This window comes from Protopterus annectens, chromosome 9.part0, assembly GCF_019279795.1.
Source record: "Protopterus annectens isolate FY-2018-M chromosome 9.part0, PAN1.0, whole genome shotgun sequence".
NCBI classification, from domain to species: domain Eukaryota; kingdom Metazoa; phylum Chordata; order Ceratodontiformes; family Protopteridae; genus Protopterus; species Protopterus annectens.
Genome location: NC_056743.1, coordinates 319,592,738 through 319,606,229, shown reverse-complemented (window position 1 = coordinate 319,606,229; position 13,492 = coordinate 319,592,738). Strand labels below are relative to the sequence as shown.

Below are 13,492 nucleotides of genomic sequence, written 5' to 3'. Positions count from 1 at the left end.
GGAGGCACGGCAGACAAAGCTTGAAGCTCAGAAACCCTCCTAGCAGATGTAATGGTGACTAGGAAAGGAGTCTTCCAGTACAAAAATATCAAATCCACCGAAGCTGCAGGTTCGAAAGGAGGAGCGACCAATGTCTGTAAAACAAAGGTAAAGTTCCAAGGAGGCACTGAATCCTTGACAGGTGGACGCAACAGAAAAGTACCTTTATGAAAAGCCTTACACAGCCTAGAGGAGGCTAAGGCAATGTTGTCTTCACCAACGTGAAAATTGGAAATGGATGCCAATTGAACTTTCACTGTGGAGGAACCAGCTCCTTGCTGAAAAATGCCAGACAGGAAATCCAACACCGCTGGAACAGGGGCTGTAAAGGGATCTAGTTTTCTCTGTGAGGCCCAAATGGAAAAGCGCTTCCATTTACTGCGAAAAAGTTTCCTAGTGGAATCTTTAAGAGAAGCCACCAGAATGGATTTTACCGGGGATGAAAGACCGGGAGTCCTGGCAATCAATGGAACTGGACCAACCAGACTGTCAGCTTGAGGCTGCCTAGATCGGGCGGACAGACCCCCAACGGATGGAAGATTAGATCCGGGCAGGGATCTAGAACCCACGGGGGAGCTAAGAGATGAGACCAAAGGAATGGGAACCAAACTGGACGAGGCCAGAATGGGACAATGAGGATAACTTTGCACCGCAATTGGCAAGCTTTCTCAAGAAACTTCGGAATGAGTGGCAATGGTGGATAAGCATACAGAAGCCCGGGGGGCCAAGCATGGACTAGAGCGTCTCTGGGGACTTCCCCTGGTGAGGGAATCAGAGCGAAGAACTCGCTGCACTTCGCATTGGAAGGAGACTGCACAGAGATCGCAGCAAGGCTGACCCCATGCAAGGAAGATCTCCTCTACTACTGACTATTTCAGAGACCACTCGTACGGCATCAGAATAGCCCGACTCAATCTGTCCGCTAAAATGCTGGAGCACCCCGGGAAGTGTGTTGCTATCAGACACCGACCAGTGATCACCCATTCCCACACTCTTATGGCCTTGCGACATATGGGGTAGAATCTGGTTCCCCCCTGCTTGTTGATAGACTAGACAACCGACATGTTGTCTGACTGAATTGCAATCAATCCGAGAGGAAGGACAGTGTGAAAGGCTTCCAACGCTAAAAGCACTGCCCTCATCTCTAGAACATTTATGTGCAACTTGGTCTCTGACTGGGACCACATACCTTGGACTGTCCTTCCCAAACATTGTCCCCCCACCCATGTTGGGAGGCGTCCATGGTCACTGTGGCTTGAACTGGAGATGAAACGAAGGGGCGTCCTTCTGATATCTCTGGTGAACTTCACCACCAAAGAAGAGACGTACTGCAGAGGTGACTGATCTTGATCGGAAATTCCATGGGCAGGTCTAGCCAAGTCCATTTAATAGCAAGAGTCCATTGAAGAATCCGCATATGAAGGCGCGCACAATGGAGAATTGATATGGAGGCAGCCATGGAGCCCAGAGTTCGCTCGCCTTTGGAGACCTGGAGTTCGCTATCTGGCACCTGAGGTGCAAGATCCTGTCTGGAGTTAAGAATACCTTATTCTGCAAAGTGTCTAGCCGTGCCCCAATTAAGTCTAGAACTTGTACTGGTTGCAAATGGGATTTCTGAACATTGACTGTAATTCCCAGTAGATCTGCCAACCGAATGAAGTAATCTCGGGCCAGACACATGTGATGCTTGTTGTGCGCAGTGAAGAGCCAGTCGTCCAGGTATGGAAACACCTAAATACCCTGAAGCCTCAGGTGAGCCGCTACAACTGCCATTACCTTGGTGAACACCCTGGGGGCTGTGGTAAGACCAAAGGGTAGGGCTCTGAACTGAAAATGACTGGCTCCCAGTCGGAAGTGCGGAAACCTCCTGGAGCTTCTGTGTATTTTGATGTGGTAGTAAGCATCTTGGAGGTCTAACGAGCACATCCAGTCGCACTCTCAGAAATAAGGTAGAATGGACTGTAGGTAGGGTGACCATCCGGAATTTCTGTTTGGCTACAGACAGGTTTAATGTTGACAGGTCTACAATGGGCCTGAGGTCACCAGTCTTTTTTGGCACCAAAAAGAACCTTGAGTAAATGCCATCTGGACTGATCGGGGGGGGGGGGGACCTGTTCGATGGCTCATTTGAGAAGCAGATTTGAAACCTCTAGAGCTGTGGCCTCCCTGTGAGCGTGTGGAACATCCGGCAGGTGTTTTGGAATATTTGGAGGGGCAACAAATGGGACAGTGTAACTCTGGATATTATCTGTAACACCCAGCGATCTGTCGTAATGGACTCCCATGCTGCTGGTTGTAAGGAAAATCATCCCCTGACTGCCTCCAGAGTAGGACAGTTGGGCAACCCCTGAGGGCTGCTGACCGGGTCTATCAGAAAAAGGTTCCCTAGACCCAAAATTCCTGGGACCCCCTCTACCTCTGGGTCGGTGTCGATCCTGTCCCCCTCTGCCTCTGGGGGAATAGTTGTCCTGAGAATCCCGGGAAAACTGAGATTTTCAGAACCACATCTTCTTCTGCCCTCTTTGATTCTTAGAGAAGGACCGCTAAGGGTTAGAGAAGCGGATCCCGATGGCAGACAAAGTCTTCCCGTCCTTTTCACTCTGGACAAGTGTGTCACGTACTGTCTTCCCAAAAAGGGAAGAACCGTCGTAGGGAGCATTGATAAACGATGCCTTGAAAGGGTTCGCGAACTGACACAACTTGAGCCAGGCATTACGCCTCATGTCTATGCCTGTCCCAGCCACCCTAGCTGTTCCTTCCATGGCATGGGAAAGGAGCTGTATAGATGTGTTTGAGGCTGACTTCAGAGTAGACATTTTCACAGAGAACAACTGTCTGTCTTGCGGCGATAAAGACTCTGGGGGCAACTCAGCAAATTCCGAAGCAAGGTCTTGTTGAAGCCGGATCACATGTGCCAAATAATTCAGAGCATGGATTGAAAAGGTCGCCGAGGAATAAACGTGCTTCCCAAACCTATCCACTGACCTGGACTCCTTGTCTAAAGGGTGGACTGAGGACCTCTCTTGTGCTAGTTCCTTCTTTGTGGCCGCTGCAACCAACATAGCGTCAACTGGGGCTCCTTTTGACCAAAGTTGTCTGTCAGAAGGGGGAGATAAAACTTTGTCAGGGTGTTTGGAGATGGGCTCTACGGTGTCAGGCTCCTTCCATGCCTGCATGGTGATAAGGTCCACCAAGGGGTCCGCTGGCGGGGACACCAAGGAAGTAGATGGGCCCATGCCAAAGGCCTCCAGGAACACTGACTCATCCCCAGAAGGTTTTGGGGCTGACCAACCTCCCCTCTGGTGGAGGATCTCCATGATTTCTCCGAGGGAACCTTCTCCTTCATCTAAGTCAGTGTCTGTAGTGAAAGACTCAGGGGATTCCAAGTGCCTCCTTTTGCACTTGCGCTTACGGTGACCCTCTTCAGTAGCACTCTTAGAAGGGGATTCGTGAGCCGCAGGGGTTTCTCCTCAGGGAAATTAACCTGAGGATCCTCTGGCATGGGCTGTCCCTGAGACAGGATGAAGGAAGTTGTCGCCAAATCCAGGGGGGCCTGGGTGGAATCTGAAGGGATGGGCTGGGGGTCTCAATCCTTGGGAGAGAACCCTCTCCACCACTTCGAAGGCTGAGGGGTGTGCAGACCTCCTTAGCACCCAGCAAGGAAGATGCCCTCCCCAGATCCAAAGTGAGGACCAGAGCCAAAGCAAGGGTAGCCTGAGGTCCGAGGGAACGTGTCGGATCCGAAAAAGTCGGAGATGAAGAATCCATTCCCTCGGGTCCGACTCCCTGTCCACGGCTCCGAGAGTCGCTCAGATCCGAACAAATCGGATCCGAGGAATTCAAGGTGACAGCTGGAGTCGAGGTTAGAGGAACTGTTGGCGCCGAGCTACCAGCTCCGAAAATCCTCGGATCCAAGAGCCCCGAAGCCGAAGCACAGATCGGGGAGGGAGAGATGGGGTGGAAAAAAGGCATGGAGGTCCCCCTCCAGAGAGAGAGGGGCCTGGCAAGACTCCCATCTGTATTTGGGTCAGATGGAATCTCCGCATCATCCTGTCCATGTCCGATAAACTCTGAGTCAACCTCGAAGAGGCCACCGACTCGGATCAGGCTGGTCTGCGCAATGGGGAGGAAGGCCTCGGGTCTGAATGTTCAAACGGCTCTGGTGAGAAACGAGGAGACCGGAGCCGTGGAGAAACAGGCCTCATGGCCTTAGAAGGGGGACTAAGAAAGAGCTCCCTGTCCAGGGATCTCTTGCGATGTCTGCCCTTTCTCTTGTCCCTATCCTCTCTGCACCTTTCTTTGTCTTTTTCCTTGTCAGCCACGTGGACTGTAAATTTGTCTTTATTAGACCCATCACCAGAAGAAGAGGGAGGTGGAGTCCCTGTCTGGATGGGAGGTTGAGCACTAGAAACCGAGGCCATGGCAGATTCCAGGATGGAAGCGGAGAGAAGGCCTTTGGCTACTAACTTGGCCTTCCGATCCCTAAGGGCCCTCGGATAGAACCCGGTGCGGTGCAGATAGCACACTGTGTGGACAAATGTGCCACTCCCAAGCAAATCACACACAGAGTGTGACCATCAGCCAGGGAGAGCTTATGGCCACACTCTGTACATTTCTTGAAAACAGATTTTGGCTGATCAGCCATGGTCCTGCACCCAAAAGCAAAATACTACCCACCAGAAAAAAACACACACAAACACAGGTAGGGGAAGGGCAGGCCTAACTACTACTCTACCAAGTTAACAAAACTTTTTTTTAAACCGACGAACAAGCGATACACTAAACAAGAGGAGGAAGGGAAAAAAAAATCACTCTGACACACACTAGATTCAAGTATTAATCACACTTACTATCCCTGAGCTCGGAGCAAAGGAGACCATGATGCACACTACTGGCGCGGCAAACTCGATCTGAGGGAAGATAGGAGATGGTAGGGCATTGTGGGTAAGGGGAGGAGCTCAGAGCTTGGAGCAGATGCTAGAAAAAAAGTTGCCGGCTCGGATCTGATACGGATGCGTATACCCACAGGTTGCAGATAAAATGAAGTTAACTACTTCAGATAGATTATTTATGTAAAACCTTACCATAACAATAGATGGCCTTCTCTTCCCTGTTGCAGTATTCTTAACATGAGAGAGTTGCCAGCTGCGGCAATCCCACGTTGGCAAGTATACAAAAAACTTTTACTACTAGGGGTGTGTGGTACGTCACACGTAGGCTGCTGTTGGACATTGGCCATAAAAGTGACGTATGCACCCTCCTCAAAACTGAGTGCCCCAGGAGGAATGCATATGTAGGGCAGTATGTAGGTCAAGTACATCCAAGCAAGAATAAAGTCAGGAGGAAACAGGAAGGGATGGAGTACTGCAACAGGGAAGAGAGGACATCTATTATTGTGGTAAGAGTTTACACAACTAATCTATTATGTCCTTCTATTCCTCTGTTGCAGTATTCTTAACATGAGGGAGAATTCCAAAGTCCATGAGGAAAGGGAGGAGGTACGGGCAGAGGAGCTTTCCAGGAAGCCATGGAGCAGAGCTCTTGCAAACCCTGTCCTAGATTTGGAAATATTGCCCAATTTGTAATGTTTGGTGAAGGTATGGACTGAAGACCAGGTGGCTGCTTCCACAATTCAGTTAGTGTCCATTCCTTTGAAGAAGGCACCAGAGAAAGCAACACCCCTGGTAGAATGTGCCTTAACAGGAGAAGGGAGGCTCTTTCCATGATGCTCGTAGCAGAAGGAAATGGCTTTAGAGATCCAGCTGGAAATGGTGTTTAGAGACAGGGAGCCCTAAAGACCTAGGGTGGAATGAGACAAACTACTAGTCTGATTTCCTGATATGCTTTGTTTTATCAAGGTAGAACCTAAGCTGTCTGTGCACATCCAAGGTGTGCAAAATCCTCTGAACATTTCTATGGAGTGGGGAAAAAGGTAGGTAAATTGATGGACTGGTTTAACTCATTTACCACTTTAAGCATAAAGGTGGGGTTGGTGTGGAGAGACGCTCTGTCTCTGTGGAACACCAAGAAAGGAGGGGAAACCATTAGGGCCTGTAGTTCAGAAATCCTTCTGGCTGAGGTTACCTCAAGCAGCAAGTGTTTTCCAGAAGCAACATTTTAAGGAAGCAGAAGCTGTTGGCTCAAAAGGGGCAAGGGCCAGCTTCCCTATTATAAATTTACTATCCCAGGAGGGTGCCACAGGATTCCTGGGGGCTCTTATGTGAAGGACGCCTTTTAAGAAATGTTTAGCCTCAAATTTGAAAGCTAAATGAGGAGCTAGAGGCAGACAGACAGAGACAGCTGATAGGTGCACTTTGATAGAAGAGAAAGTTAAGCAATCATCTAGTAATTCACACAAGTAAGAGAGAACCAGAGGGACTTCCACTGCCAGTGGGTCCTGGTTACAGGAAAGACACCAGAATGAAAATCTCTTCCACTTGTTAAGTAAAATTTTCTTTGTACTGGGTTTCCTGGCCTCCTGCAGAACCTTGAGCATGTCCTATGAAAAAAGGTATCTGAAAGGAATTAAGACCCTATCACCCACAGTGTCAGCTGAAGGGTAGACAAGTGGGGATGGATTAGAGTCCCTTTCTGCAGTGTGAGAAGGTCCAGTATGTCGGGTAACTTGTGATTGCCCTTGGCTAAATGCAGGAGCAAGGGTACCAATGCTGTCATGACCAAAAGGGGGTTACTTTCAAGACTAGTCTTGTCCTGCTGAACCTTTAGCAGGACTTTTGGAATGACAGAAAGGGGAGGGAATTCATACAGAAACATACCCTTCCATGGAAAGCTGAAGGTGTCCACCTTCCAGACCAGATGACGAGGGCCTCTGGCACAAAATCGTGGAAGCTGTCTGTTCATGTGGGCAGCAAAAAGGTCTACTTGTGCAGTTCCCCATTTGTGGACAATGTCCAGGAACACTTCTCTGTCAAGCATCCATTTGTGGGATTGCGTTTCAGACCTACTCAATGTGTCTGCTACTACATTTTCACTGAAGGGGACATACACAGCCTGGAGGAGAGTCTGAAGTTGACAGCCAATTCTCAGACTTGCACAGCTAGCCTGCAAAGGAGATGAGACTTTGTCCCTCCTTGTTTGGTTATGTAGTAGAGAACAGTCATATTGTCTGTGTAAACTTTTAGAGGGCCTGGGATGAAGAGGGTCTGAGGGTCTGAAAAGCCAGTAGGAGTGCCCACATTTCTTTTATATTGAAGTGTTCCCTTCTTTGAGAGGGGGACCAGGTCCCATGTGCTTTTATGGAGCCGAAAGCTGCTCCCCATCCTGCGCCTGAGGCATCTGTGAACATCTCCTGAACTGATGGTAAAGGATGAAGTGGGTGACCTGAGTTGGCAGTTAGCTGATGAACCCACCAGGAAATTTCCTTCTTCAGGCAAGGGAGAAGTGGAACTGGGAACTCTAGGGGGTGTGCATGTTGCATCCACACTGATTTCAGGAACCACTGTAGTTTCCTCATGTGGAGTTTTGCCAGGGGGAAGCATTAGGATGGTGGATGCCATGAAGCCCAGAGTCCTGAGAAAGATCTTGGCCGTGATGCGAGTCAAAGGGATGAGGTGTTGGAAGAAGAAAATGACCTCCTGAGCCTTCTGAGTGGGGAGAGAGACCTCCATAATGTCAAGTTTGTAGCCTGCATTCCAGAAATGTGGTTCTGGGATGGGGAAAGAATAGATTTCTGGAAGTTAATTTTGAACCCCAGAGATTGAAGGATGGAGATGGTGGGGTTTAGATTGTGCTCCAGTGCTCCTGGACTGACTGCCTGAAAGACAAGGTCGTCCAGGTATGGGAAGAGCTGAATGCCTTGAAGTTTCCAGTAAGCAATTACTGAGGCTAGACATTTTGTGAATACCCTTGGGGAGGTGGAGAGACCAAAGGGTAAGGCACAGAAATGAAAATGCCAGGAAGCCAGAGAGAATCTAAGTACGTCCTGTAAATGGGATGAATAGGGATGTGTAGTAAGCATCCCTTATGTCTATGGTAGGCTTGTGGGACGATGAGCGAGAAAAGAGTTTGCAAGGTAGCATTCTGAATGTGGGTACTTTCAGGAAGGTGTTGAGGTAGGAGAAGTCGAGCATGGGTCTTCCATGGGACATCAGTGGAGATGTAACCCAGGGTGTGGCCGGGACTGAGAGATATAAGGACATTAAAAATACCCTGTGTAAAATTTTTCCAATCCTGAATCGGATCAGAGGATGATGAAAAACGCTTTTTTTTCTTTCTTTTTAGCATGCAGTTCCAGTCTATGTAGAGTCGGTGGACTGGACATATGCCTGGTTTCTATGATGTCAGAATCCACATCCTTCCCAACTACAATCTGGGAAATTCCCCTAGGGTCTTTGGATATTACAAGTCTAGGCTCCCCCTGGACATCCATACTGGATGTCTGCATTACCTCCAAGGATGTGCCATCATCCTGCTCCAAGCCAGCCTCCATTACGGGCTCGGCCTGTGGTTCAGACATAGAGGCTGAGCATTTCTCCGGGTTACTAACTGCCTTGGGAGAGACGGCCGCCACTGGAGGTGCAGCAAAAGCTTCAGGCCTAGGCGTCTTGGCCTTCAGCTCAATGAGCGACTTGGCCTCAAGCCCTGCAGAACCCTCCATTGCACTCTTTGCAAGGAGTTTCAGACGCTGATTTTTTAAGCAAATGGAAAGGGAACCTAACTTGCTTCTCAAGGTTTTGGGTACAAAGGCCTGGCAGACTGAACAAGATTTGTGTTCGTGGGTAGGTCTGAGACAGAAAAGGCACTGCTGATGGTTGTCTTTATGTGGAATGAGACGTCCACAAGAACATTTTGCCTTCCTTGGATGACATTAAACCTAGCCGTAATGAAAAAGATACAAAAAGGATTCCACAACAGGCACTTATCTGAAATATTGAGACAAAAACCACTGCGGAGAGTAGATTGTATGTACGGGTGAAGCTTATGGACTGGTGGCAAAGAAGTGTTGAGGAGGGTGTGTGGCACACGTCCAACAGCAGCCTACGTGCAACGTACCATGTATTCCTAGTAGTAAGTCTTTTGTATACTGGCCAATGTCAGGTCATTGCAGCAGGCAACTCCCTCGTGTTAAGAATACTGCAACAGAGGAAAAGAAGGACATCTATAGGAATCAATCGAAGGAGGTTAGAAAACTTTGGGAAGAGAGACTGGATTAAGTATTTCATAAGGAAACAATGGGAGGAAATATGCACGGCTCCCAAATATTAAATAAAGTGTAGAAAATTTAGGACTTTCGCTTGAAAGTGTTTGAATGGTTATTTTTTTTTTACCCCAGGTTGACTCCAAAGAATTGTTCCTCAGGTAGATGTCAAATGTTGGAGGTGTGACTGGGAACTAAGAGGTAACGGAATATATGTTATTTAAGAGTGTAATGAGTTGTCAGACTTTAAAAATTCCCTACAGAGTACTCAGTCAGAAATATTTGGTGAGAAATGGGTATAACTAAAGAAATTACTCTTTTCAGCTAGAATACAGGAGTTAATTTCAGTCAAAGTTACACTAAATTGCCTAGGCACAGTAAGGACCTTGTTTCAGTTAATTCTGGTGGCTGCAAAAAAGGCAAATACTAGAAAATGGAAACCAACTATATCTGAAGTTGTAAATATTGTAACAGACATAAAAGAAATCTTTGTGGGATCTTTAGAAAAGGGAAAGAGCAAATTAGATAGAAAAAATGGAAACTGTAGGAACAATAACATGCAGAATAATGTTTTGAAGGAGGAGTGAGGTTTAAAAGAATGTGAAAACTGATCAGTTTATGTAACTGTATGAAAGAATATATGTAAAGTATTATGTTAACTACGAACATGTTCACGTGGTTTGTTTTCTTTCATCTAAATGTACGTTTCCTATGCCTTAAGTGGCAATTCAATAAAAGTGTTTAAAAAAAGATATTTACTTAGTCCTTCACATGTTGGCACAGCTTCATCTTTAACAGCTGAAGCAAAATGTTTGAAAAGGAAATAAAATACCATGACCTACCTGAAATAATTGCACAAGGACCTGAAAGTCAGCTGCACAGATGGGGACTGATTCTTTTCAACAACAACAACATTCTGAAAGGAAAAACAAATAAAATTTTTATAAAACACATAAAAGTCATGTGTGCAGATGAGACCTATCCCTTATCCAGAATAAAGTTAGAAATAAAAAAATTGAAAAAATCATTACAAGATGTTTCTAAATTTTCAAGAACATTTTTTCTTCTATCCTTTCAATTGCATCATACCACCACTACCACCACCACCAGAAAGAACTCTTAACATGTTCACTAAGCTTACCCTGTAATGTTTTAAAAGCAGTTACATAAAAAAAACTAACAGCAACAATGAACAGGGGTGGGGGTGAGGGACATATTGCCGCAGGTACAGCCATATGTTTTACAAGAGGAATACATAAAAGAAAAACGCAATTAATTCTGGCAGACAATTCAACACCAGGTACTTCACACATGCATCTGTATAAAGAAACAATCACTATTTGGGACTGCCACCTACCAGGCTGTCAGTTAATATCAATCAATCCAAGAAGGCAATTTCCAGCTATGACTTTCAGCAATCTGGTTGCCAATTTTCATGTTTTAAAAAAAAAAAAAAAACATCTCTTCTCCCCTGTATCTTTCTCAAAGCCTCCACTCCAAAGAGTAATAGTAAAGGACAATGACACCAAAGATAATCCTAACACAAGAAATCAGTTTCAGGGAAATACGGTCATTGTATAGAATGACTGGATTGCAAAATGCCATCTACTGCAAGAACTTTTTTCTTGTCAATGGTCTGCCATTATAATCAGACTCATGTTACTGCTGCAAACAGTTCCACCATTAGCAGAAAGTCCCACCTTCAGTGTTAAAGGAATCACATAAAGACTATTATATACCTAGATTCACAACGCATTTTTTTCTTTTTGAAAGTAGCACTAAGAGCTTCTCACTGGTTAAGACGAAAAGAATGCAATACAAGTCATCTAGAAAGGCAGTTACATTTCTCTTTCTCACTTCAGCTTCAATGAAACAGTTACTGATCCTTCCTAAAATTAAACATGTTGAATTTCACAGAAGATTTTAGTCCAAAAGAGAACTTTACAAACATCCAAAAATCAATATTTACTTTAAAATAAAACATGACTTGTTCATAAAGTTTTTATGATTAATCATGGCTTAATAAGGATTAACATTAAGGCAGTATGACATAGTAACATTTTTTTTTAATCTTTACAATTAAAACGATAGTATAAAAGTCAGCTTGCCTACTATTCATCTGACATATACATTCACTGAAACTAGAAGAGTTTCTCCTGTAATCCAACAAGGTACACTGGGTAACTAAGATTGGATAACACTACAGGAAACGATGACAAGAAAATAATAAACACAGCTGTGTAAGTGCACACATGGGAAAATCTTAAAGTGACAAATTCCTGCAATATCTGTAACATTTGTGTTTCTACTCACTGATATCAGTCTTCATTTGGCCAGGTTTTCAAAAAGTTTTAAAACTGCAGTATTACTTCACCAGCACCTAAGAATTTGAGCCCTTTATAAATAACTATCCAGCAACACATTGAGTTCTAGCAAGAAACTTGGCAGCGAAATATGATGTACTAAAATAAAGAAATACAAGAAATAACCGATCAATCAGTACTTTACATTAGATTCATACAAAGGGGCTCACTCTGCGAGAGTATTCATACTGCCACAAGGTTCCAGGCTTTCTACACATAGGATCATAGAAGATTACTAGGCTATCAACCTAGAGGTCATTTTTAGACTAGCCATTTCATCCCAATGTAATACTATAGAAATGCTAGTCAATACCCAAGAGAGCATTTAGTGATGACTGCCCATGTCCAGGAGGGTTGTGGGTTCTATCCCTGGTAAGAATTTATGGTGCCCAATCCAGTCGTCCAGGTTCCTCTTGAACAGTGTCAAAGAGATGCTCTGGTTCACATGAACTGGTAGCCTGTTCCAAAGAAGCGGCAGTCGCTGGGAGATATATCTGTCCTTCCATGATGTCCTATTTAAGTCACAGGCCATACTTAGTTCCCTGGAACAGGTAGCCCTTGTGCCGTTTGATTTACAGATATGGAGCAAGTTCATTAGGTATGGGTCTTGGATTGCTCTGTAGGCCAGGCATAAGTTTCCCCTAAGAAGTCCACACAATACGGAGTTTTAGTTGGTCTGTGTAAGGCACATGCTGGAGCCCCTTGATCTTCTTTGTTAGAAACCTCTGAGGCCTCTCTAATTGCTGCATGTGCTTAGTACGGTACATGCCAAATGGGGTGTTACACTTAATTATGAGCCAGATAAGTGCCAAGTACAGGGGGGGAGTTTACAACTTCTTTTGCTCTCAAGGTGATGCCTTTACTAATCAAGTGTGCTACGTAAAAAGCTTTCCTTACTACAGTAGATGTATAGTTGTCGAAGTTAAGGTCGCAGTCAACTTGTGATCTCAGGTCCCTTACCACTTTATGGGTACTTAGGAGTATTGTTGTTGATTTGATAGTGTGAGGGGACATTGTTTGTGCTGAAGGGAATGATGATGCACTTTTTTGCATTCACTTTGAGACCATGACTAACATATCAGTCCTTGGACTGTGTGAGACCCTCCTGGAGTATACGGATATAATTTGGGGATTCAATGATTGCATCTAGTGTGCAGTCATCTGCAAACCTGGTTGGCCACAACCCCTTAGTTTTGATCTGAACTTCTGAGCAGTATATACCAAACAGTAGGGGGGGGGAGCACTGAACCCTGTGGCACCCCACTGGTAACAGGTCTGCTGGTTGATGTGAAATCACCCACTATGATAGTGCATATCTGGTTTGTGAACCAGCTGGCAACCGATCTTACAACAAAGGGGTTCACATTCAGTTTGCTAAGTTTATCGGTAATGCCTGAATGTGGGATTGTGTCAAATGCCTTTGCCAGGTCGCGGTATGCTGTGTGCAAATATCTCCCTCCTCAATGGCCATGGTCACATTTTCAAAGACATCCACCAGATTTAACAGGTAGGATCTGACCCTCATGAAGCCAAATTGGGTAGGATCCAGGGTTTAGAGGTCACCCATGTCTTTATTTATCAAGCCCATAATGGTAATTTCCATGGCCTTACACATGAGGCTGGTCAGGTTTATGGGTCTGCAATTCCCTGGGTCTGTTGCTAGGCCACCTTTGTTGAGAGGAATAACTGTTGCTGTTCTCAATTCCACAGGAACAAAGCCTGCGGTTAGGCTATGACTGAAAAGGGTACTTAGTGGTGATGCTAGTTCATGTTTTAGCCTGTTTAGAAGAGACAGCCTGGGATGTCATCTGGTCCCATAGAAGCAGTGTTTTTTGCCTTGGACAAGACTTTGAGGGCCTGCTCTTCACATGTGTGTGTTGGGGGAGGGTTGGGGAAGGTTTGTTGTAAGTCAGGACGGGATAAGGGAGTGAAA

General features: G+C 45.6%; 1 protein-coding gene across 1 annotated transcript in view; it reads right to left on the bottom strand.

The window, feature by feature from the left end:
* Positions 1-13,492, bottom strand: part of ZZEF1 (zinc finger ZZ-type and EF-hand domain containing 1) — a gene marked incomplete in the record, with an annotated part of 3,903,331 nt that overhangs the window by 2,980,352 nt on the left and 909,487 nt on the right. The window contains 1 exon segment of the mRNA XM_044082903.1: positions 10,039-10,112. Coding sequence (XP_043938838.1) covers positions 10,039-10,112 — 74 coding nt within the window.